Source organism: Carcharhinus amblyrhynchos, chromosome 28 (genome assembly GCF_965287045.1).
Source record: "Carcharhinus amblyrhynchos chromosome 28, sCarAmb.v2.hapA, whole genome shotgun sequence".
NCBI classification, from domain to species: domain Eukaryota; kingdom Metazoa; phylum Chordata; class Chondrichthyes; order Carcharhiniformes; family Carcharhinidae; genus Carcharhinus; species Carcharhinus amblyrhynchos.
In genome coordinates, this window is record NC_137351.1 from 32,209,743 (window position 1) to 32,232,922 (window position 23,180).

The following is a 23,180-nucleotide window of genomic DNA, read 5'->3' on the forward strand; positions in this document are numbered from 1 at the left end:
CAATGCACGCAGGCGCATAACCCAAAGAAAATGCTTCCAAAATTAACGATTTTGCTCTCATCCAAATTGCGTGACGTTAAAATCAGGTTGAACGTCCCCAGCTTCACATTGGTCTTGTCGGATCATGCAATTTGCCCCGTTACACCCCAGGAAACTGCCTGGCAGTTACTCACTTGCATTCTTGTCTGGGCTTGGGGATGTAGCCTGGGTACACGCCATCTGTTATACTCCTGCACATTTTGCTGTCACGATCTGAAGGCAGTAGGGTTCCTGCCTTGACCAACAGTCCAAGGCAGTGATCAAATGTGTTCCTTTCCTCAGGACCATCTTCGGTGAAGAAGCAATGCCCCAGGGTCTTGTAGCCAATGACATCTTTCACCTGAGAAAAAGAAATACAATTGGTTGAATTTTATCTTCTTGGGGTGTCAGCATCATAGGTGAGGCCTTGAACTGAGTGCCTTGCGAGGCCGTTGAAAATTTATTTATTAGTCACAGGGTTACATTAACACTGCAATGAAGATACTGTGAAAATCCTCTAGTTGCAACACTCTGGCACCTTTTCGGGTACACTCAGAATGGCAGTTAAGAATCAACCGCATTGCTGTGGGTCTAGACTGAGGCTAGACCAGGTAATGGATGGCAGACGGGCTTTTACAACAATTGATGATCACCTGGACTAATTTCCTAGTTTATGTGTTGAATTTAAGTTCCACCAATGAGTGATACCATGGTGGGATTTGGCAGCGGGCGATCGACGGGGCCGTCCACCCCGAATGCCCGCCCCTCTACCGTGGCTACGTTCGCCGCCAGGTGTCCCTGGAGAGGGGGCATGCGGTGTCCACGGGCGCAGTTGCTGCCTTGCGTGCCCACTGGGCACCGCAGGGGCTGGCGTGTGTTACAGACCCTTACAATCACATTTTGATTCAATGTTTTAAGTTTCCTTTGGACTTTGGTTTCTGTTTGGGCCGTTCCCCCCCCTCCCTTTTTGGGGGGCTGCCCCTCTTAATTTGTCCCTAAGTTAATTTGAGTTTGTTTTACCTGTTGGGTCGGCGAAAGAACTCCCGTGGTGGGGTTTGAAATCGTGCCTCCCTAAACATTAGGGATGACGAGTCCAGTGACACCACCGTCTCCCCCCACAATCACCTGTTACCCTCACTACCTTCCCATTCCTGAAGCAGCTGAAGTCATTGACAGGTTCAGAGTGAATTCTGTTGTTAAAGTGCTTAAAATAAAGAGCAGACAAAAACATTGTACAGAAATATTTTAACTGCTTCCATATTGGAGAGAATAAATCTCTGAAGCGAAAGCTGGGCTAAACTTTCTCTTTTAATAGTCCTGTACGGGGAGGTGATGGCCTAGTGATATTATCGCTAGACTATTCATCTAGAAACTTAGCTAATGTTCTGGGGACCCGGGTTCGAATCCCACCACGGCAGGTGTGGAATATGAATTCAACAAAAAATCTCTGGAATTAAGAATCTATTGATGACTATGAGATCATTTCGGAAAAGCTTATCTGGCTCACTGATATCCTTTAGGGAAGGAAATCTGCTGCTCTTACCCAGCCTGGCCTACAAGTGGCTCCAGAGTTACAGCCATGTGGTTAACTCTCAACTGCCCTCTGAGCTGTAACGGGACAGAATCGTTTTGGGGTTGAAGGGTTGACCCTGGGCTTTGCAGATAGTGTTTCCTCTTGACCATCCCAAGAGATTTTCAAATTTGCTCACATCCCTCATTGATGCTGTGGGAACTGAATCAATGAAACAGCACAAAACATAAGAACATAAGAAATAGGAGCAGGAGTAGGCCATCTAGCCCTTCGAGCCTGCCCCGCCATTCAATAAGATCATGGCTGATCTGTTGTGTCTCAGTTCCACTTTCCCGCCCTCTCCCCATAACCCTTAATCCCCTCTCTTATCAAAAACCCATCAACCCGCTTCTTAAAAATATTTAGCGAGGCAGCCTCCACCACTTCAACGGGCAGAGAATTCCAGAGATTCACCACCCTTTGAGTGAAGAAGTTCCTCCTCAACTCCGTTCTAAACCGCCCCCCCTTTATCTTGAGGCTGTGCCCCCTAGTCCTACTGTCTTTTTTGAGCGGGAAGAGCCTCTCCACCTCTATCCTATCCATCCCATTCATCATCTTATACGTCTCAATGAGATCTCCCCTCATTCTTCTAAAATATTTATAGTACAGAAAGGGGCCATTCGGCCCACTGTGTCAGTGCTGGCACAGGCGCTGAGAACATAGAAAACTACAGCACAAACAGGCCCTTCGGCCCATAAGTTGCGCCGATCATATCCATACCTACCAGGCCTATCTATAACCCTTAATCCCATTAAATCCCATGTACTCATCTCCTCCTTGAAACCATTCAATGATTCAGACTCCACTGCGCTTTGGGGCAGCAAGTTCTAAAATTCACCACCCTCTGTGAGTAGTAGTTGCTCCTCATCTCAGTTTTAAATCTACCGCCTCTCAACCTATACCTGTGACCTCTTGTTCTAGACTGTCCCATAAGGGGAAACGTTTGGTCTACATTTACTTTATTAATCCCTTTTAAACTCCAGCAATCCTGGCAGCCAGAGCTGACAAATCAACGCCGATTTGCTACAGAAATAGTACAGAAACGGAGAGCTACACCACAACATCGTGGTTTCAAATGGGGCCACGCACGGTGAGTGAAAACAAGACTATTTGGGGCTTGTCTCAAACCTGGCTCTCACAGATCTTACTGCCAGGTCTGTGCTACCCTGGACAACACGCCTGGTCCCCAGTCCCGCTCTCTGTTAAAATGGGATTTGTTTTGAGGGTTGCGTCTGGCCTTGTTGTGGAAGTGCAGGTTAACAAGTTCTGCCCTCTGTCGGTTGACAGAACTCAATGCGTTTACAGGAAAAGCAACTCCCACCTGTGACTGATTCACATTGGATAAGATTACTAGATGTAGGAGCAGAATTAGGCCATTCGGCCCATCAAGTCCAATGAGATCACAACTCATAGAACATAGAAAACTACAGCACAAACAGGCCCTTCGGCCCACAAGTTGCGCTGATCATATCCCTACCTACTAGGCCTATCTATAACCCTTAATCCCATTAAATCCCTTATGATAACCCTCTTACATGATAACTCTCAGCTCCACTTTCCTGCCTTTTCCCATTACCCTGGATTCCCTTGCTGATTAAAAATCTGTCTATCTCAGCCTTAAACACACTTAATAACTCAGTCTCTACAGCCCTTTATGACAAAAAGTTCCACAGATTCATTATCCTCAGAGAATAAATTTCTCCTCATCTCTGTCTTAAAAGGGTGACCCCCTTACTTGGAGATTATGCCCTCGGTTCCCAGACTCTCTCACAAGGGGAAACAGCCTCTCAGCGTCTGCCCTGTCAAACCCTCTGAGAGTTTGATAGTTCTCAATAAGAGGTCACCTCTCACTCTTCCAAACTCCAATGAGTGCAGGCCCAACCTATTCAACTTCTCCTCATTAGAGAACCCCCTCCAGGTCCGGGATTAACCTCGTGAACACTTCTCATGCCTCCAATGTCAGTATTCCTTTCCTTATGCAAGGGGGCCAAAACTATTCACGGTATTCCAGGTGTGGTCTGACTAGTGCCTTGTGTAGTTTTGGCAACTATTTCCACTGACTCTGAATTAAAAGAAGTTTCAAAGTGGTTACAGCCTGTGAAGTATTCTTGAATGACAGTGAATTGTTGCCTATGTGCAACAGCTAATTGGACCCCCCCCCACCACCGTCCCCCTCCCCCAAAAAACAGTCACGTTAAACTGTTTTGAAAACAAAGTTGGTTGATGGATCAACTAGGATGCCAGGAAAAAAATCCCTTGCTCCGAGGTGAATTGGGCCAACGCATTTCGTTTTCCACCCACCTGAGAGGTCAAACAGGCCCTCAGGTTAACGCCCCACGTAAAAGGCAGCACCTCTGACACTGCGGCACCCCTGCAGTACTCCACAAGGAAGGCCAGCCGATGCTTTTTGTGCTTGGATCTCTGGGGTGGGACCCACAAGCTTTTGCATCTCCTCGATTCCTGAGTGCCCTCGGGAATGGAGGAGGCCGGGCAATCTTCCCAAACTGAATTCCTGTCAGAATAAACGTCTTTTCTGGGCAATACATCGTGATTTTTAAAAATGTGAATCCAGATTGGGTTGGGTGAAGAACAGTAATAAATGTAGGTGAGTCCAACTATAGCAGCAAATTCTATTTTGGATGGTTAAAAGGTACAATTTACTAACCCTTGCTTTTGAAAGTGTCTAACTTTTAATTAATTAATAGACCGGGCAGCAATCTCTTTCACCCACAAAGTATATCATTCTAGATTCTGTGCTGCGACAAACAGTATTCAAGATGCATGACTAATTATTCAAATAAATTAACAATGATCGAGACTGTGTGTGCTAGCTTACTTACTCATTCACAGAGACTGGTTAGAATATTAAGGTAAAGTTTATGTTCAAATGATACCACATCACATCGGTCACATATTGCAACATTGAAGGCGCAAATCACAGCTTTAATTCCACATCACAGTCACGGTGGCAAAAAAATGGTTTTTCACAGGCCCCGACCTCTGTCTCCTGTTAAATTAGTCACTGATGAGCAAAAGAGAGTCCCAGAGATCTTCACCTTCTCTCCGAGTTAGAATCTACTCCAGAAACAGGAACACACAGGACGGGATTCTCCGCTCCCCTCCCACCTCCAAAGCTGCTGCCAGCGAGAATGGAGAATTCGACACTCGGCCAAACCTCCAGCGGGACTGGAGAATCCCAGCCAGGCGAGGGGCGACCGTGGAAAGGTCCGTTGAGCTTGGGTGGGATGTTCCGGTTTTGGGGCGAGTGAGGCCGGAAAATCGCGCCCTGGGTGTTGGAGACGGCAGCTGCACTGACAAACTGGTGGTCTTATAGCTCGGGGAGGGGAGTTGGGCGGGGGGGTGGTTTATGTCGGTTGCTGCCGGGGAGGTGTGCTTCGACCAGAGCGGAAAGCAACTCCAGCCCTGTGATCGCACCCACAACATCGGACCTGTAGCTGGAGGACAACCTCAGCAAACTGTTTCTAGAGATGTCAAAGGTCTGGTGGATGATGTGACGCAGTGCAGCAGAACCTGAAGAGTATCCAGAGGTTACACGAGTGAAGAAGAGACATATAGCAAAGTGAAATCCTGGAATGTGTGTGTCAGAGTGTCCAGGGGTGCATCCAGCCTGAGGAGGTCCATTCTGGTGCTGGAAGGAGGTGCTGAGAGGTCAGGAAAGCATCCATACCCTCCTGACGGGATAGGATAATAGTGTGGTGACCAGAATTGTACACAATATTCTAAATGAGGCCTAACTAAAGTTCTGTAGAGCTGCGGCATGATCTGCCAATTTTTATACTCAATGCCCGGACCGATGATGGCAAGTGTGCCACTTGATTTCTTGACCACCTGCGTTGCCACTTTCAGTGATCGGTGGACAAGTACACCCAGATCCCTCTGCCTGTCAATACTCCAATGGGTTCTATCATTTACTGTATAACTCCGACATGCATTGGACCTTCCAAAATGCATTACCACACACTTGTCCAGATTAAACTCCATCTGCCGTTTCTCTGCCCAAGTCTCTAACCGGTCTATATCTTGCTGCATCCTCTGACAATCCTCTTCACTGTCCGCAACTCCACCAATTTTTGTGTCATCAGTGAACGTCCTAATCAGACCAGTTACATTTCCTCCAAATCATTTATATATAACAAAGGTCCCAGAACTCATCCCTGTGGGATCAGCGTAACTTGGACAATAGTTGACACAGGTTTAAGGTGCTGGGGAGTAGGTACAGAGGAGATGTCAGAGGTAAGTTTTTCACTCAGAGGGTGGTGAGTGAGTGGCTGCCGTCGGTAGTGGTGGAGGCGAACTCGCTGGGGTCTTTTAAAAGACTTTTGGATGAGTGCATGGGATTTAATGGGATTGGGAGTTCTAGATAGACCTGGTAGGTATGGATATGATCGGCGCAACTTGTGGGCCGAAGGGCCTGTTTGTGCTGTAGTGTTCTATAATTCCTGTCTAGACTGTAACCACATCACAAAACAACTGGCAGCACCCTGGAGTCTGAGAAGTTTTGTGAGGGGAGAGGATGAGAGAGGGGCACAAGGCAGTAGCTGTGAACCTTTAGCTCCTTCCTTTCCCTGGAGGATTTGTGCAGTTTTGATGCTGGTGGTATATAAAGGAACACTTCTTTTAAAAAGATTTGTGCGTTTAAACCTCATATTGCACACGCACGTTGGGGTTTGGAGCTTTGAATAATGATGGTTCCGATTTTTCTTTCCACTGTAAAGCTGACGAGGAATCCACACTTCCAGCCTGCCATTGGTGCAATAGGATTTCAAGGCTTGGCTGTGTTACAGACTGTCCTTGGACATCAGGGGGAACGTGAACCTGGGATTCCTGGCTCAGAGGCAGGGGTGCTACCCACTGTGTAACAAGACCGCTCATTGATCATACAGAGACTAAGTCATGTTGCGTGGCTGAAGAAATGGGACTAATTTGTCAGTGAGATATGATTGGCATTTAAAGTTAAGTTTGCCATGACATTTCTTTCCCTTTCCCCTTCCAAGACGTAAGTCTTCAGACGACAGGCTAAGCGAGAGTGCAGACTCTCACCGCTGAATGCACTGATTACTCACGTGAAAGGAATGTAACCTTAAAGGGCTTTGGATGAGTCCAGACTGGCCAGATTCCCCACTCTGTGACTGTGTCAGTAACAACAGGCACAATTGCTTCTGTGCACTGGCACACAACATTCCAAGGTCCAGGACTATGTGCTGAGGGACGCGCTGAAGCTTGGGGCAGCTGCCGCAAAGGCATAGTGGGGAAAGGCCACACTGTAAGGCCTTTTAACAGAGGCAGACCGAGGGCCCAGGAACTGTAGAACACCCTCGACCTGTGTAACTGTGTGCCAATCTGAGCAAGAACGGCACACAGTAATTTATTGAGGCACGTATATAGTTTTAAGTATTGAAATGTTATGACTGTAATTTGTATAGGACTATAAAAAGGTTTAATCCTGCACTGTTTGCAATTTATAGACGTGTAGATTCGCAATGGTTTATTTGAGATTTTTATGAATAAAGTATATTTTTGGGAAAAAAAACTGGCACACAACATTCTGAGGTTGGGATTCGCTTCTCGGCCTTTTGGCTCAGAGCAAGTGTAGTCTGGACATGCTGCACTTGGTTGAAGTCATTGGGTTATATTTTAGCTTCACTCGAAGCAATTTTTTAAAGCACCGTCTCGGCCTTTTGGCTAAGATGCAAATGAGATCAAGCCTTGGAGAAGGAGCTATCAACCTAACCCGCTCATCTTCGGAGTGTGGGAGGAAACTGAGCACCTGGAGGAAACCCACACCGACATGGGGAGAATGCGCAGTCTTTGCACAGACCATGGCCCGAGGCTGGAATTGAACCTGACTCCTGACCACCATGAAGCAACAGTGCTAACTACTAAATTGGCCATTACCAATGGTGGTATTTCAGTTGTCTACATAGACCAGTCTTGTACACAGTTTGTAATAACTTGCTCAAAGTTATTGATTATTTCAAGTCTGTAATAGGGAAGCAAAGCCTCACCAAAGTTCAGAAAGCTATCCCTTTGGAGGGGGAGCTATCCCTACTCCGATCAGCTTGGATCATGAAGATCAAGCCCAGGACAGGAGGTGAGAGCCCTGTCTTGTCAGCTTGGATCGGGAATGTCCCAACTTGTTGGGACTCTGAATTGGATTTAATTTGACTTGATTGGATTGGAATAGAGTAAAAAAAAACTCTTTAGCTATAGCCTGTGAGCTCCAGAGAGTAACCAAGTTTCTCCATCACAGATCCCCACACAACCGCAGCTGAAATACTTTCGTACGAGTCGAGGAAAGACTTTTCAAAGTTTCTTTGAGCCGGGGAGGTGCACACTCAACGGGCTGGCTTCAGTCCAGCTCTATTCCTCCTAATCCCCCTGAGGGCCAATTTTAGCATGGCCAATCAACTTAACCTGCACATCTTTGGACTGTGGGAGGAAACCGGAGCACCCAAAGGAAACCCACGCAGACACGAGGAGAATGTGCAAACTCCACACAGACAGTTAACCCGAGGCCGGAATTGAACCCGGGTCTAACCACTGTGCCACCGTGCTGCCCCAATGAAGAATATTCAAGACAAGAAAAGGCTCTTTGCCCCAGTGGACCTGATGTCTCCCGTTCTCTAACTCTCCCACCGCATTTTTCCTTAACATTTTTCCTGACCAATTATTCATATTCACTGCTCCTGATTCATTTTCACACATTGTGAATCTTACTGCTACCATTTACCACCTGAACATGATCCTCGTTAACCTCTTCCTTCTCAATTGTAAACTCTGCTCAGCTCTCCTCACCTTTCCTTCTATTGACAGTTCGGACCAACCTTGTAATCCCGACTCCATTCAAAACTTGTGCATGTTTTTAAGCAGCTGGACCACCAGAACCTCGGCTTAATACCTCATCTGAAAGACAGATCCTTCAACAGTGTAGCACTCCCTCGCCAGCGCAGCGGAATACCAGCCCAGGCCTTGCGTTTAATAACGGGATCCTTCTCACAGGATGGGAAACAGGAGCCAGGAATGTTTCCAGGCCCCAAGCCTGTTCCCGAGACATTGTTTGGGAATTTGACCAAGGCTCAGCTTTGATTGGTATAAAGCCAGGTTCCCTGCCCAGTTAAGGGTGACGGGGAGGCCCCTGCAGCTAGGTGGCCAATTGGAGGCCTTCTGGGTTGAGAGAAGCAGCAGGCAGCAGTGGAGGGTGGGTAACTGAGAGGGCATTTCAGCACAGGTAGGCGCCATTGTACTGGGGCAAGGAGGGTGCGGTCAACTGAAAATCCTCTCCAGGTGCTCTTTGGCCAGTCAGCCACCAACAGGCTGGGGGCAAACTCTCCAGCCAATCGTGTTTGGAAACTGCAAGCTGTCTGGAGAATGCCAATTGGCCTCCTTTGACCATGGTTTTTAATGTGTCAAACCGTGAGGAATTGGCGTGCGTCTGGCCTAGAACCTGCCTTGCCACAGATGGCGTGGAGCGGGAAAGTGGTCAGGACACCAGAACGTTGGCCAGCACAGGCATCTCAGACCCTGCCCCCAACCTCGGCAGGATCTAGAATTCAGCCCTGTCTCTGGAGAGAGATATCTAGGCTACAACCCGGAAAGCAGTCAAGATTTAAGAGATAGGAAGTGTTTATCTATCGTCTGTACAGCTCAAAAATATTTATCACAAGTTTATTTTCTACCAAATTCTTTGAAAGCTCCATTTGTGGGCTCCAGGTTCACCAATGCTGTGCTGCTTTGGGTGGGGTGTGGGGGTCATAGAACCCTACAGTGTAGAAAGAGGCCCTTCGGCCCATCGAGTCTGCACCAAACACAATCCCACCCAGGCCCTATCCCCATATCCCTACATATTATGCCCACTAATCCCTCTAACCTACACATCCCTGGACACTAAGGGGCAATTTTAACATGGCCAATAACCTAACCCACACATCTTTGGACTGTGGGAGGAACACAGTAAAAAGTCTGACAACACCAGGTTTTAGTCCAACCTATTTATTTGATAATATACTCACAAGCTTTCAGGGTTAGTCCCTTCGTCAGGTGAAGCAGACCAGAGTACCCAGAGGAAACCCATACAGACATGAGGAGAATGTGCAAACTCCACACAGACAGTGACCCAAGCCGGGAATCGAACCCAGGACCCTGAAGCTGTGAAGCAGCAGTGCTAACCACTGTGCTACCGTGCTGCCCATGATGTGGTGCTTTAAGAGGTCACACTTCTGCATTTCCAGCACTGAGCCCACGCTCCGTTTGTGTGTGGCTCGCACTGAGTTAAGAGCTAAAAAAACAAAACATTCTTTTACTATACTTACCAGCTACAGATATTTCTGGATAGTTAACACTAAAAATTGAAGAGAGATTAATTCCAGGAATGTTGAAAGCCTCTGGCTTGCCTGAAGCTTCAGCATTACCCGTGGCCAGGCTAAACTGACAGAACTGTCTGGTCCAAACTGCTGGTTGTAAACAGAGAACTACAGGCACCGTCTGTAAGCAGGGTGGCTTGACCCTTCCCTGAGGCAAAGAGCCATTATATTGTGTCAGGCGGCCTGAACTATGTTCCAGTGTGCGGTTGGGTTTTAACACGGAGCTAAGGCGAGCCAGTAATGTTTCCTGTACCTTTCAGTGGAGCTGTGATACCATTCCCCAATCTCGCATTCTGAGAACTGGGCATCCCTGGCCAAAAACCTAAATCCCCGGATTAGGAAACACATCGGTTTGAGTCTGGATACATGGGAGTGCAGCAACCAGGCAAGCCAACATCTCATCCCACTCCCTTCACATTTCGGAGTCCAATCTATGATCAAGTGAAGCTAAACTCTAATCGAGTAAACCTTTGCAAATAGCCATAGGAATGTTACTTTTAATTATCCATGGGCGGTACGGAGGCACAGTGGTGAACACTGCTGCCCCACAGCACCAGGAATCCAGGTTCAAATCAGGTCTGTGTGCATGTTCTCCCCGTGTCTGCGTGGGTTTTGTTTGGGTGCTCCAGTTCCCTCTGAAGCTGGGCAGGTTAGGTGGATTATCCATGCTAAATTGCTCCTTAGTGTCAGGGAGATTGGCAGGATAAATACACGGGGATAGGGACTGAGTGGGATCGTTTTTGGTGCAGACTCGATGGGCCGAATGCACTGTAGGAATTCTATGGGACGAGATGATTTTATGATTCCTAAAAACGCAGGAATGGCGGAGAGAGCGGGATGCTTAACATGGGATAAGTGCTTCAAGAGATTCGGAGGATAAATACAAAGGGAAATCTGTTTATACAGCATCTTCCACTGCCTCAGGACATCCCAAAATGATGCACAACACAGCCAGTAAATCACTTTGGATGTATAGTCGCTGTTGTAGCATAGAAAACTTAGTGGGCAAATTCTGCACAGACAGCTCCTCCAAACAACAATGTGATCATACCCAAATTATTTTCTTTTGTGAAGTTGGTTGAGGGATAAATGTTAACTGGAACACACGGGACACATTCACCTGAGAATCATAGAATCCCTACAGTGCAGAAGGAGACCATTCAGCCCATCGAGTCTGCACTAACTTTCCAAAAGAACACCTTGCCCACCAGGCCCCATCCCTGTAACTCCACATATTTAACCCTTTAATCCCCTTAACCTATACATCTTGGGACCAATTCGGCATGGCCAATCCACCTAACCTGCACACCTTTGGAGTGTGGGAAGAAACTGGAGCACCCGGAGGAAACCCACGCAGACACGGGGAGAATGTGCAAACTCTGCACAGACAGTGACCCAAGCCGGGAATCGAACCCAGTTCTTAGTGCTGTGAGGTAGCAGCGCTAACCACCGTGCTACCATGGCACCCACCTTTTCCTCCTTTAAGAGCTACACCCAGGGATGATGATGGTGGTGTCTGGGACAGTCTCTGTAAGGTAATGATTTGTCAGTGTGACTATGTCAGACTGTTGTTTGACGAGTTTATGAGATAGCTTCCCCAGTTTCAGCACAAGCCCAACATGTTAGTGATCGAGGGCTGAGCTTACTGATGCTGTTGCGGTTTCTGATGCCAGGTGGTCTGTATAGCTTCATTCTTTAGTGACTTGCTTTTGGTGGTTTGGTACAGCCAATAGGCTCACTCAGCCATTTCAGAGGGCATTTGAGATTCACCCACATTGGTCTGGAGTCACGTGTAGGCCAGACCAGGTAAGGACGGCAGATTTACTTCCCTAAAGGACATTAGTGAACTGGATAGGTTTTTACAACACTTGACAATGGTTTCATGGTCATCATTAGACTTTTAATCCCAGATTTTTATAGCATTCAAATTTCACCATCTGCTGTGGTGGGATCCGAACCGTGGTCATAGAATCATAGAACCCCTACAGTGCAGGAGGCCATTTGGCCCATTCAGTCTGCATTGACTACAGTCCCACCCAGGCCCTACCCCTATAAATCCACTTATTTACCCTGCTAATCCCCTCTCACTGAGGGTCAATTTAGCATGATGTGGAGATGCCGGCGTTGGACTGGGGTAAACACAGGAAGAAGTCTGACAACACCAGGTTAAAAGTCCAACTGATTTATTTGATAGTAAACTCACAAGCTTTCGGGGGTTTATCCCTTCGTCAGGTGAATGGAGAGTTCTGACCAGAACTCTCCATTCACCTGACGAAGGGAGAAACCCCGAAAGCTTGTGAGTTTGCTATCAAATAAATTGGTTGGATTTAAACCTGGTGTGGTCAGACTTCTTACTCAATTTAGCATGGCCGAACCACCTAATCCAAACATCTTTGCATTGTGGGAGGAATCCCACGCAGACATGGGGAGAACATGCGCTGGAGCATTACCCTGGGTCTCTGGATTACGAGTCCAGCGACAATACCACCGCCTCCCCCAGTACTGCAATAGAGTCTCAGCTTAGCTTTCGTGTTCATCTTAATTGTACGCTTGCGTTTTTCTTAATAGTTTGAATTTGTGAAGTTTTTGATTCTAACATTTCGATGTTTTTAACAAAAACTCTTCTAATTGAAGAATTACACTGAACTGAACAAAGCTTTTCTTTTGCCTTTCTGAAAAGAAATATTTAATGAAAAGATTTAGGTTGATTGGCTGTGCTAAAATTGCCCCTTAGTGTCCTGAGGTGCGTAGGTTAGAGGGATTAGTGGGTAAATATGTAGGATTATGGGGGTTGGGCCTGGGTGGGATTGTGGTCGGTGCAGACTCGATGGGCTGAAGGGCCTCTTTCTGTACTGTAGGGTTTCTATGATTTAGTCTTTAAATTAGAACTTCCCAGACCAATCTCTTAGATAAACAATGAAGTTTTACAAAGTTCTTTCTATAGATCCAAGAGTTCCCTTAGCGTTGGTTAAATCAAAGAATTCAAAATGGCTACTTCATAGACAATCAAGTCCAAATTATTCCACAGGGGAAAAAAACTGATGAAACATTCTTATTTGCAACTGTTTGCTGTTCAATGGAAACACCACTTACCAGAAGTCCATTGGATCCATGGATGGTCACACACCGAGAGAAAGAGTCGTGAATGGAGACCCCCTTCACGTAGGTTGGAGGGCTGTAACCACCTTTCTCATCCAGGTCCCCCGTCATGTGAAAATGGATGGGGTAATGGCCCATTGACTGCTGGCCCATGTGCTTCAGCTCAACACCTTCAATGTGAGCTGCCTTAAAGCCCACGCCCATCTGGAGAATACAAGGAGAACCTTTAAATACACACTCGACTGGTTAGGTGCATTGAGTATGCTAAATTCTCCCTCATAAATAAAAGCAAATTACTGCGGATGCTGGAATCTGAAACCAAAAGAGGAAATGCTGGAAAATCTCGGCAGGTCTGGAAGTATCTGTAAGGAGAGAAAAGAGCTGAGGTTTCGAGTCCAGGTGATCCTTTCACAAGATAGACTAATGGTCGAATAGATGGTACACTGAGCCATGAGGTTACAGATTGTGGTTGTACACAACCTGCTGTTGCTAATGGCCCACAGTATCTTATGGATGCCCAGTTTAGAGTTGCCATATCTGTTCGGAGTCTCAGTTAGCACAATGGAGGGTTTCCTCAAGCTGAAAATGGGATTTTGTCTCCACAAGGACTGCGCAGTGGTCACTCCTACCAAAGACTGTCACGGGCAGCTGCATCAACAACAGTGAGGATGAGGTCAAGTAGACTTTTCCCTCAAGTCGGCTGCCTCATGACCTGCTCCCCACCCAGATTAGCAGCAATGCCAAAGGCTCACCTGGACTCGGAACATCAGCTCTTTTCTCTCCTTACAGATGCTGCCAGACCTGCCGAGATTTTCCAGCATTTTCTCTTCGGGTTCTAAATTCTCTCTCAAACAGGCTCCAGACTGGGGGATTTTCACAGTAACTTCATTGCAGTGTTAATGTAAGCCAACTTGTGACACTAATAAATGAACTAGAAAAGAAAAATCTGCAAAGAAATTCCAGGATGACGAATTACATGATGTTGCCTGGATTGGGAGGCATGCCTTATGAAGATAGGTTGAGGGAGCTCGGTCTCTTCTCCCTGGAGAGACGAAGGTTGAGAGGCGACCTGATAGAGGTTTATAAAATGTTGAGAGGAATAGATAGGGTGGATTCTCAGAGGCTATTTCCCAGGGCTGAAATGGGCACTACGAGAGGACACAGGTTTAAGGTGCTGGGGAGCAGGTACAGAGGAGATGTTAGGGGTAAGGTTTTCACTCAGAGGGTGGTGAGTGAGTGGAATCGGCTGCCGTCGGTGGTGGAGGCGAACTCACTGGGGTCTTTTAAAAGACTTCTGGATGAGTACATGGGATTTAATGGGATTGGGAGTTACAGATAGTTCTATGGCTTGGTAAGTATGGATGTGATCGGCGCAACTTGTGGGCCGAAGGGCCTGTTTGTGCTGTAGTGTTCTATGTTCTATGATGGGATTCGAGATGTGAAAATTCAATGGGCTTGTTTGAAATTCCTCTCTGCCTTTATCGTGGAAACTTCAGCCAATTCAGATTCAATTAGATCGGCTGAATTTTAAAAGATTAGACATGAAATACGTTTGGCATTGGTACCCTGGGTCCAGGTGAACAAAGATCCAGCCAAAGGTAGGGTGGCTTTGTGGCACAGTGTTAGCACGGCTGCCTCACAACACCAAGGACCTGGGTTCAATTCCCAGCTTGGGTCACTGTGTGGAGGTTGCAAGCTCTCCATATAGGTTTCCTCTGGGTGCTCCCATTTTCTCCCACAGTCCAAAGATGCACTGGTTAGAACATAAGAAATAGGAGCAGGAGTAGGCCATCTAGCCCTTCGAGCCTGTCCCGCCATTCAATAAGATCATGGCTGATCTGAAGTGGATCAGTTCCACTTTCCTGCTTTCTCCCCATAACCCTTAATTCCCTTGTCTATCAGAAATCTATCTACCCGTGACTTAAATATATTCAGCAAGGTAGCCTCCACCACTTCAACGGGCAGAGAATTCTTCACCCTTTGCATGAAGAAGTTCCTCCTCAACTCCGTCCTAAACTGCACCCCCCTTATCTTGAGGCTGTGCCCTCTAGTTTTGTTTTCCTTTCTAAGCGGGAAGAATCTCTCTACCTCTACCTTATCCATCCCCTTCATTATCTTATATGTCTCAATAAGATCCCCCTCAGCCTTCCAAACTCTAACAAATACAGGCCCAGTCTATTCAATCTCTCCTCATAAGCTAAGATTAGGTGCATTGGTCATGCTAAATTCTCCCTCAGTGTACCCGAACAGGCAATGGAGTGTGGCAACTAGGAGATTTTCACAGTAACTTCATTGCAGTGTAAATGTAAGCCTACTTGTGACTAATAAACTTTATGAAATTTTGCTATAAAGAAGATTTGACCACAATTTTTAGTTTTAGTCTTTCAATCAATGCCAGGAATCAAATAATTCTTTCAAGTGATTGCAGGTGAACGTACCTTAATGTGCCCTCCAACTGTGTCAAAGTCAAAGAACTTGCAAGCATTGTCCCCGTAGCACCGAGCCTCCATTTCTCCCAGGATTACTACATTTCTGGAGAGTACTCCCACCTCAGCCCGCATGTCAATACCATCGACTTCCTTCCCTATGTGTAAGTATTTTGCTTTGCCTGAGGGAGTAAAAGGACATGGTCAGTACCAGGTAGCAGCACAGAGCACCAGTCCGTGACATGAACAATTAGGAAAATTTTCCATATTGAGCACTTCCGCTTGATATCTGGGTGGGTGCATTGCGTATTGGGCACCCTGGCACATATCCCCAAAGGTCCAAAGATGTGCGGGTTAGGTTGATTGGCCGTGCTAAAATTGCCCCTTAGTGTCCTGGGATGCGTAGGTTAGAGGGATTAGTGGGTAAATGTGCAGGGATATGGGGGTAGGGCCTGGGGTGGGATTGTGGTCAAAGAACAAAGAACAACACAGCACAGGAAACAGGCCCTTCGGCCTGACAAGCCCACGCCGCCATCTTAACACTCAGTGAGTGTCTCATCTACCTTCTTCTACCTACGACTTTTGCCTACGCCTCTTGGATTCCACAATAAAGGGGTGCAAATTTAGAGAACTTTGTGTGCCAGATTGAGGGAGGTCTAATTTAGGGGCAATTTGTACTGGGGCAAGGAGGGTGCGGTCAACTGAAAATCCTCTCCAATCAGCCTAAAAGAACGTTTTTGGGGTGTGGGAGGAAACCGGAGCACCCGGAGAAAACCCACGCAAGCACGGGGAGAATGTGCAAACTCCCACAGACACCGACCCAAGTTGGAGATCCGACCCGGGTCCCTGTATCTGCACAGCAAACAGTGATAGTCACCGAGCTGTCGCGTTGCCCGTCAATTGGTCCAGTTTAAGCGTACACTAATGACGTGAAGCACTAGGCAACTCTCGAAGCAACATCCAAGAGCAGCCCTCGCACGACCCACCGCGTGTATGCCCCTTGTTGGCCAACAGGGTGGACCGAATCGCCTGTGGATGTAAAAAAGACACCAATAAACATACACAACTTATACAGACATTCACAGAAGATCCCCAGAACGTAAGATAGGTGAGCCATAAAATATGTTGGACGGCCCATAGGAATCTATTGATTCCCAGGAACATTCTGAGGCTCTTGATCCTTATTTGGAACAGTCTTTTGTATCCCTCCATCTCGAGTCTGCTCATGTGCCTATCTAGGTACAGTGGTCAGTGCAGACTCGATGGGCTGAAGGGTCTCTTTCTGCACTGTAGGATTCTATGATACTATGAATAGTACAAAAAAGTAGAGGCTGTTTTCACCTCCGCAGTCACAGAGCAATCCCAGCCTGATGTTCAGGCCTTTCTGTAATCACAGAATCAGGAGCCTGTGCCAGAATACACCCAGGGACGGCAGCTCCACATCTGTCTTCCAACTGCAGTCTTGGCAATGAGCCTCTCTTTCACACGTTAACATTTATCCACACTCAGGGTTCCAATGAAATCAAATCCCTGGTCACGGGCTGAAGATCAGTGAGGATATAAATATTCAGATACATTTCCAACATTAAAAAAAACACACCGTGTTACAGCTAGCTTTGGTGATTCTTTTACATAACCGTACGATTTTCTGTGTGTTTATTCAGCTGCTTTCAATCAATATATTGACCCAAGTAAAGCAGGAAAATTACCATGAAAATAGTTCCACGAAATTAGTAAAGTGACGGAGTTGTTTGTTTCATGGCTTCAGATCACTGGATTTGACATAAAAATTCAAGGGCTTTTGATTGGGTTGCTTGCCCATCACGCAATGCAAGTGCCAGGTAATGACCAAGATACAAGAAAGGCCATAGCCATTCCCCCCGCCACTGCTCGATATTCAAATACATTAGCAGCCCCCCCCACACAGGAGTTTAACATTGGCCTGGTGTTCAACTGCATCCCAATACTGTGTCTACGAGAGCAGTTCAGAGGTTAGGAATTCTGCAGTACCTAACTCACCTCCTGACTCCCCAAAGCCTGTCCACCATCTATAAATGTACAAGTCAGGAGTGTGATGGAATACTCCCCATTTGCCTGGGTGAGTGCAGCTCCAACCACACTCTGAAACGTGATACCATCCAGGACAAAGTAACCTGCATGAGTGGCACCTCGTCCACTGTGCAAAATCTTGTTCCTCAAACCTCATCTCAATCTTCTGCTCCTCTTCTTAAATCTGTGCCCCCTGGTTATTGATCCCTCTACTCAGGCGAAAGGTTTCCTCCTATCTACCCTATGTCCCTATAATTTTGTACATTTCAATAAGGTCCCCTTCTCTGCTCGGAAGAAAAGAACCCCATCCTAACCGGTCTCTCTTCATAGCTGGAACGCTCCGAACCCAATAACATCCTGGTGAACCTCCTCTACACTCTCCCCAGTGCAATCACATCCTTCCTATAGTGTGGCGACCAGAACTGCACACAGTACTCCAGTTGTGCCCTAACGAGTGTTATATATAGTTCCAGCATAACCTCCCTGCTCTTATGTTCTACGCTCCATCTAATACAGACAGGTATCCCATGCGCCTTCTTAATCTACCTGTCCCGCTGCCTTCAGGGGTCTTTGGACATTCACCCCAAGACCTCTCTCTGGCCCTACTACCTCCTAGCATCCTACCGTTCTCTCAAAATACATCATCTCACACTTTGAGTTAAATTCCTTGTACGGACAAGCTCACTATTGGACCTCAAGGAAGAAAATCTGCCTTCCTTACATTTTATTTATTCTTTCGTTGGATGGGGGCGTTGCTGGCTGGGCTAGTATTGTTACCCTTCCCTAACGGCCCTTGAACGGAGTAAGTTGCTCAACCGTTTCAGAGGGCAGTTAAGAGTCAACCACATTGCTATGAGTCTGGAGTCACGTGTAGGTCAGACTGGGTAAGAACAGCAGATTTCCTTCCCTAAAGGACATGAGTGAACCCAATGGGTTCTTAAACAGCCGATGATTATTTCACGATCATTGTTAGATGTTTAATTTCAGTTTTCTTTGATTTATTGTCACATGTATTAACGTAGTGAAAAATACTGTTTCTTGCGCGCTATACAAAGCATACAGAGAAGGAAAGGAGTGCAGAACGTAATGTTACAGTTATAGCTAGGGTGTAGAGAAAGGTCAACTTTATATGAGGTAGGGGTAAGAGTGTGAGGTTGGGTAATACGAGGTATTTTCTTTTTTATTGAACTCAAATTCCACCATCTGCTCTGGTGGGATTTGAACACAACACTAGGTTAAAGTCCAGGTTATTTGGTAGCAAAAGCTGCGAGCTTTTGGAGCACTGCTCCTTTGTCAAGTTAGGAGCAGCGCTCCGAAAGCTAGTGGCTTTTACCACCAAATAAACCTGTTGGACTTTAACCTGGCGTTTGTGAGACTCCTTACTGCGTTTACCGCAGTCCAACGCCAGCATCTCCACATCGTGGGATTTGAACCCAAGTTTCCAGAGCTGGGTGTCTGGATTACGAATCCGGTGACAGTACCACTTTTCCCACCAGCATCTCCCGCTCAGTGTGTGCCCGGGTGTGATTCCTCTCGCACGTTTCAGACTATCGAGGAACGCACGACGTAAGCTGCTTCCCCAACATTCTGGGAATGTTAGTTCCTTGAAATCACAACTGCCTTGATGTGGGTTGGATCACTGCAGGGGGAAAACCAACCTGTGGCTCGCTCTGAAAAATGCAAGCTCAGTTATATTTTCACCGCCAGTTAAATGTTAAAAGATGGCAGGAGTCAGCACATCCTCATGACACTCAGTGATGGAAGATGGTCGGTAAAGACTGATGCCTTTATTAATCTGTAATGACTCAGGGCTGGATAAAAAGCCACTTTCTAATTTTAGCTCACTTACATGCAGGCGGAGGGGGGTGGGGTATCTGTGCTTAACCACAAATCCTCTGCCTTCTATAAACTACTTTCAATGTCATCAGCTCATATTGCCAGGGACCACACCATTACCAGTAATAATAAAGGCCTCAACAAACCAAGTCTGTGCTCAGTATGTAATGTTAGATCGCTTGCACTTACGCACTGCTAAAGAGCTCTGCCCCACAAACATTATCGAAATCGGTCTCCAATCACGTGTTATGTGTATGGGTGGCACAGTAGTTAGCGCTGCTGCCTCACAGCGCCAGGGAGCTCTTTTCACCTACCCAACAGGTAAAACGAACTCAAATTAACTTACGGACAAATTAAGAAGGGCAGAAAAGGGAGGGGGGAACGACCCAAACAGAAACCAAAGTCCAAAGGAAACTTAAAACACTAAATCAAAATGTGATTGTAAGGGTCTATAACACACACCAGCCCCTGCGGTGCCCAGCAGGCACGGAAGGCGTCAACTGCGCCCGTGGACACCGCACGCTTCACAGCGCCAGGGACCTGGGTTCGATTCCCGCCTCGGGTCACTGTCTGTGTGGAGTTTGTACATTCTCCCCGTGTCTGCATGGGTTTCCTCCCACAGTCCAAAGATGAGTGGGTTAGGTTGATTGGCCATGCTAAATTGTCCCTTAGTGTTCTGGGATGCGTAGCTTAGCAGGATTAGTGGGATAAATATGTGGGATAGGACCTGGGTGGGATTGTTGTCGGTGTAGATTCGATGGGCCGAAGGGCCTCTTTACGCACTGCAGGGTGTCGATGATTCAAAACCCCAAAATAACGCAGTTAACTGGGCCAATTCGAGGGTTTTCACAGCCATCATCTGGGTGGTATTCAGTTCGTGGGTAACCTGCACCCTTTACAAAACACAGAGATTTTAATTCTATCGCTGATCTCACAGTGACTCAACCTGCTGTCCACCTGTTGCTGCTAATGTGAGGCTCAGGGTGTTTTAAGACCTGAATCCTGTCTGCCTGAATGATGTGTACGTGTAAACAGTCCGTTCGGGAGACCCAGATAACAGGCCAGGCCTGGTCTGGGGTCAAGGGGAGGAAGCTGTCCCAGGGAGGGCCACATACAGGGCGGTAGAGGCCCGGAGCTTTGCCATGGAGTGAAGGGGAAGCTAATCAAGTAAGGTGGAAGAGGAAATGGGGGGTCACGATGATAGATTTTGATGAGGAAGGATGAGAGGAGATTCGAGTAGAGCACAAACACTGTCTCGGCCTGGTTACACGGTTTGGTTCTGTGCCATATGTCTTATTTAACCCAGTGAGAACACTGCCCCTCCAAATGCTCTGCCAAGTAAGGTGGTGGAGGCAGGCACGCTGGAGTTGTTTAAGAGATACATAGACAGGCACATGAGCGGGATGGAGATGGAGGGATATAGGAGATTGTTTTAAATAAGGTTCAGGAGCCTTGGGATGTTCCTGGAAATCAATTGATTCCTATCGACCTTCCAACATATTTTCTGGCTCACTTGTTTTACTTTTGAGCTTCTGGGGATTCCCTTGAATGTTTGTATAAGGATGTGGATGTTATTGATGTTTTTCTCTTTTAATCCACAGGTGATTTTGTCCGCCTTGTTGTCCAACGAGGGGCATACACGCGGTGGGTCGTGCGATGGCTGCTCTTGGTTGTTCGAGATTGGCCTAGTGCTTCACGTCGTTAGTGTACGCTTAAACTGGACCAGATACTGGGCAACGCGACAGCTCAGTGACTATCACTGTTTGCTGTGCAGACACATGGATTTGGGCCAGTGTCTGTGGGAGTTTGTGCATTCTCCCCGTGCTTGCGTGGGTTTTCTCCAGGTGCTCCGGTTTCCTCCCACACCCCAAAGATGTGCTCTTAGGCTGATTGGTGTTAACAAATTGCCCCTAAATTAGTCTCCCCTCAATCTGGTTTCCAATGTCGAGTGCCATAAGCGTAGACATGGGTGGAAGAGGGAACTCACACTGTTAAAATGGCGGCGCGGGCTCGTTGGGCCGAAGGGCCTGTTTCCCGGGCTGTGTTGTTCTTTGTTCTACTTTAAGAGTGGACGCTGGTTGTCCTTGTGAGAGGCTGTGGTCGAGTCACTCTGTACTGGTCTGGTCTGAGCATGGGTCACACCTCCTGGTGTTCCCAAATTGAAATTAGATGCCATTGTCCTAATTTGCATCTTCAAAATGGCCTCCTACCTGAGGCAGACTTCCACCCCGATGGGCACTGTGATCAAAGCCTTTTACAGCTGCTTAGACCTCCGTAACACAAAACGAATTGAAACAGAACTGTCCGCTGCTCTGCATTGGATCAACTGAGCTAACTCAGGGTGCGAGCTCCCATTAGTGTCGGTACAGTTTGGAGAGAGGAGTGGGTTCCTGTTTCTCGTCACAGTCTCTGACCCCTGCTGGAAAGTGTCTAATTCACTTGGCACAACCCCGAGACGGACAAAGGCAAGATCAATCTGTCCCAAACTTCTCCCCCCAGGCCACACATCATCCTGACTTGGAACTATATCCCACCCTCTGCCATTCCCTCAAAATCCTGAAACATTTATCCAAACAGCATTAGAGGGTGATCCTTTGACCACATGGACTACACCAGGTGACCAAGACAACTTGAGCATGGCAACAACATTCAGGGGAAGACTTTAATCTGGGAAGAAGTTAAAGCAAAATGAGGTTTATCGCAAGTGTTGATTGTCGCTGCGTCTCAACAACCTATTCATTTATTATTAGTCACAAATCGGTTTACATTAACATTGCAATGAAGTTACTGTGAAAATCCCCTAGTCGCCACATTCCGACGCCTGTTCGGTTACACTGAGGGAGAATTTAGCACGGCCAATGCACCCTAACCAGCACGTCTTTCTGACTGTGGGAGGAAACCGGAGCACCTGGAGGAAACCCACGCAAACATGGGGAGAATGTACAGGCTCCGCACAGACAGTGACCCAAGCCAGGAATCAAACCCAGGTTCCTGGCACTGTGAGATAGCAATGCTAACCATTGTGTCACCATATCGCACACCCCAAATGATTCATTATAAAAATACCACAATAATGAACAAAATTGGCTACCAGGCAGTAATTTCACCATTCACTGCTAATGGAATTCCTCAGTATGTGTCAACCCTACTAAAACGGGAGTACTGCCATCCTGAGTCAAACAGTTGGGGGTTCAAATCCCACCCCATACATGGGAGAAAATCATGGAGACTGACACTGGACTGCAGCACTGAGGGAGCTCTGCAGTGCTGGGAGGGATTGCCTTCACTAAGACGTTAGAACCACAGCTTGGTTTCTTCTCTCAGGAGGGGGTTGGAAAATCCAAAGAAAAGCAGGAGCATTTTCCTGGCAACCTGAACAACGGACTTCTCACCATAAACATCAGCGGAGTCTTTTACGTGGTTACTGGCCCCTGCCTGCGGGAGCTTGCTGTGCACAGATCAGCTCCCACTTTTCCCACAACAGCGATTCCATTTCGAAAGGTGCTGCGTCGGCTGTCAAGCACTTTGGGAAGCGACCAGGCCGGGGAAGGCGCTACAGAAATGCAAGTTCTTCCCGTCCCGACTGGTGCTCATTACCCCGCCGCAGGAGCAATGTCGATAAGGTAAGGAAAATCCGCAGTCCACTTTCTTCTTCCAGTTTTGACGCTCCGGGTCGATCTTCAAAACAAGTTATTTTCAAGTTTGGCGAGATTTGCAGATTGTGTGGAAGGAAATCAGGAACATCTGCAAATAGTTTGAACTTTCCAATCAACCCTCCCTTTCCACTGTTTTTAAACCCAG

The 23,180-nt window shown here is 47.1% G+C and overlaps 1 protein-coding gene across 1 annotated transcript in view; it reads right to left on the reverse strand.

Annotated features, from left to right (window-relative positions):
* Positions 1-23,180, reverse strand: part of cemip (cell migration inducing hyaluronidase 1) — a 252,790-nt gene that overhangs the window by 71,855 nt on the left and 157,755 nt on the right. Inside the window, exons 12-14 of the mRNA XM_080214375.1 lie at positions 15,507-15,676; positions 13,063-13,272; positions 174-379 (exon numbers count right to left, since the gene is read on the reverse strand). Coding sequence (XP_080070501.1) covers positions 174-379; positions 13,063-13,272; positions 15,507-15,676 — 586 coding nt within the window. The remainder of the gene's footprint in view (positions 1-173; positions 380-13,062; positions 13,273-15,506; positions 15,677-23,180) is intronic.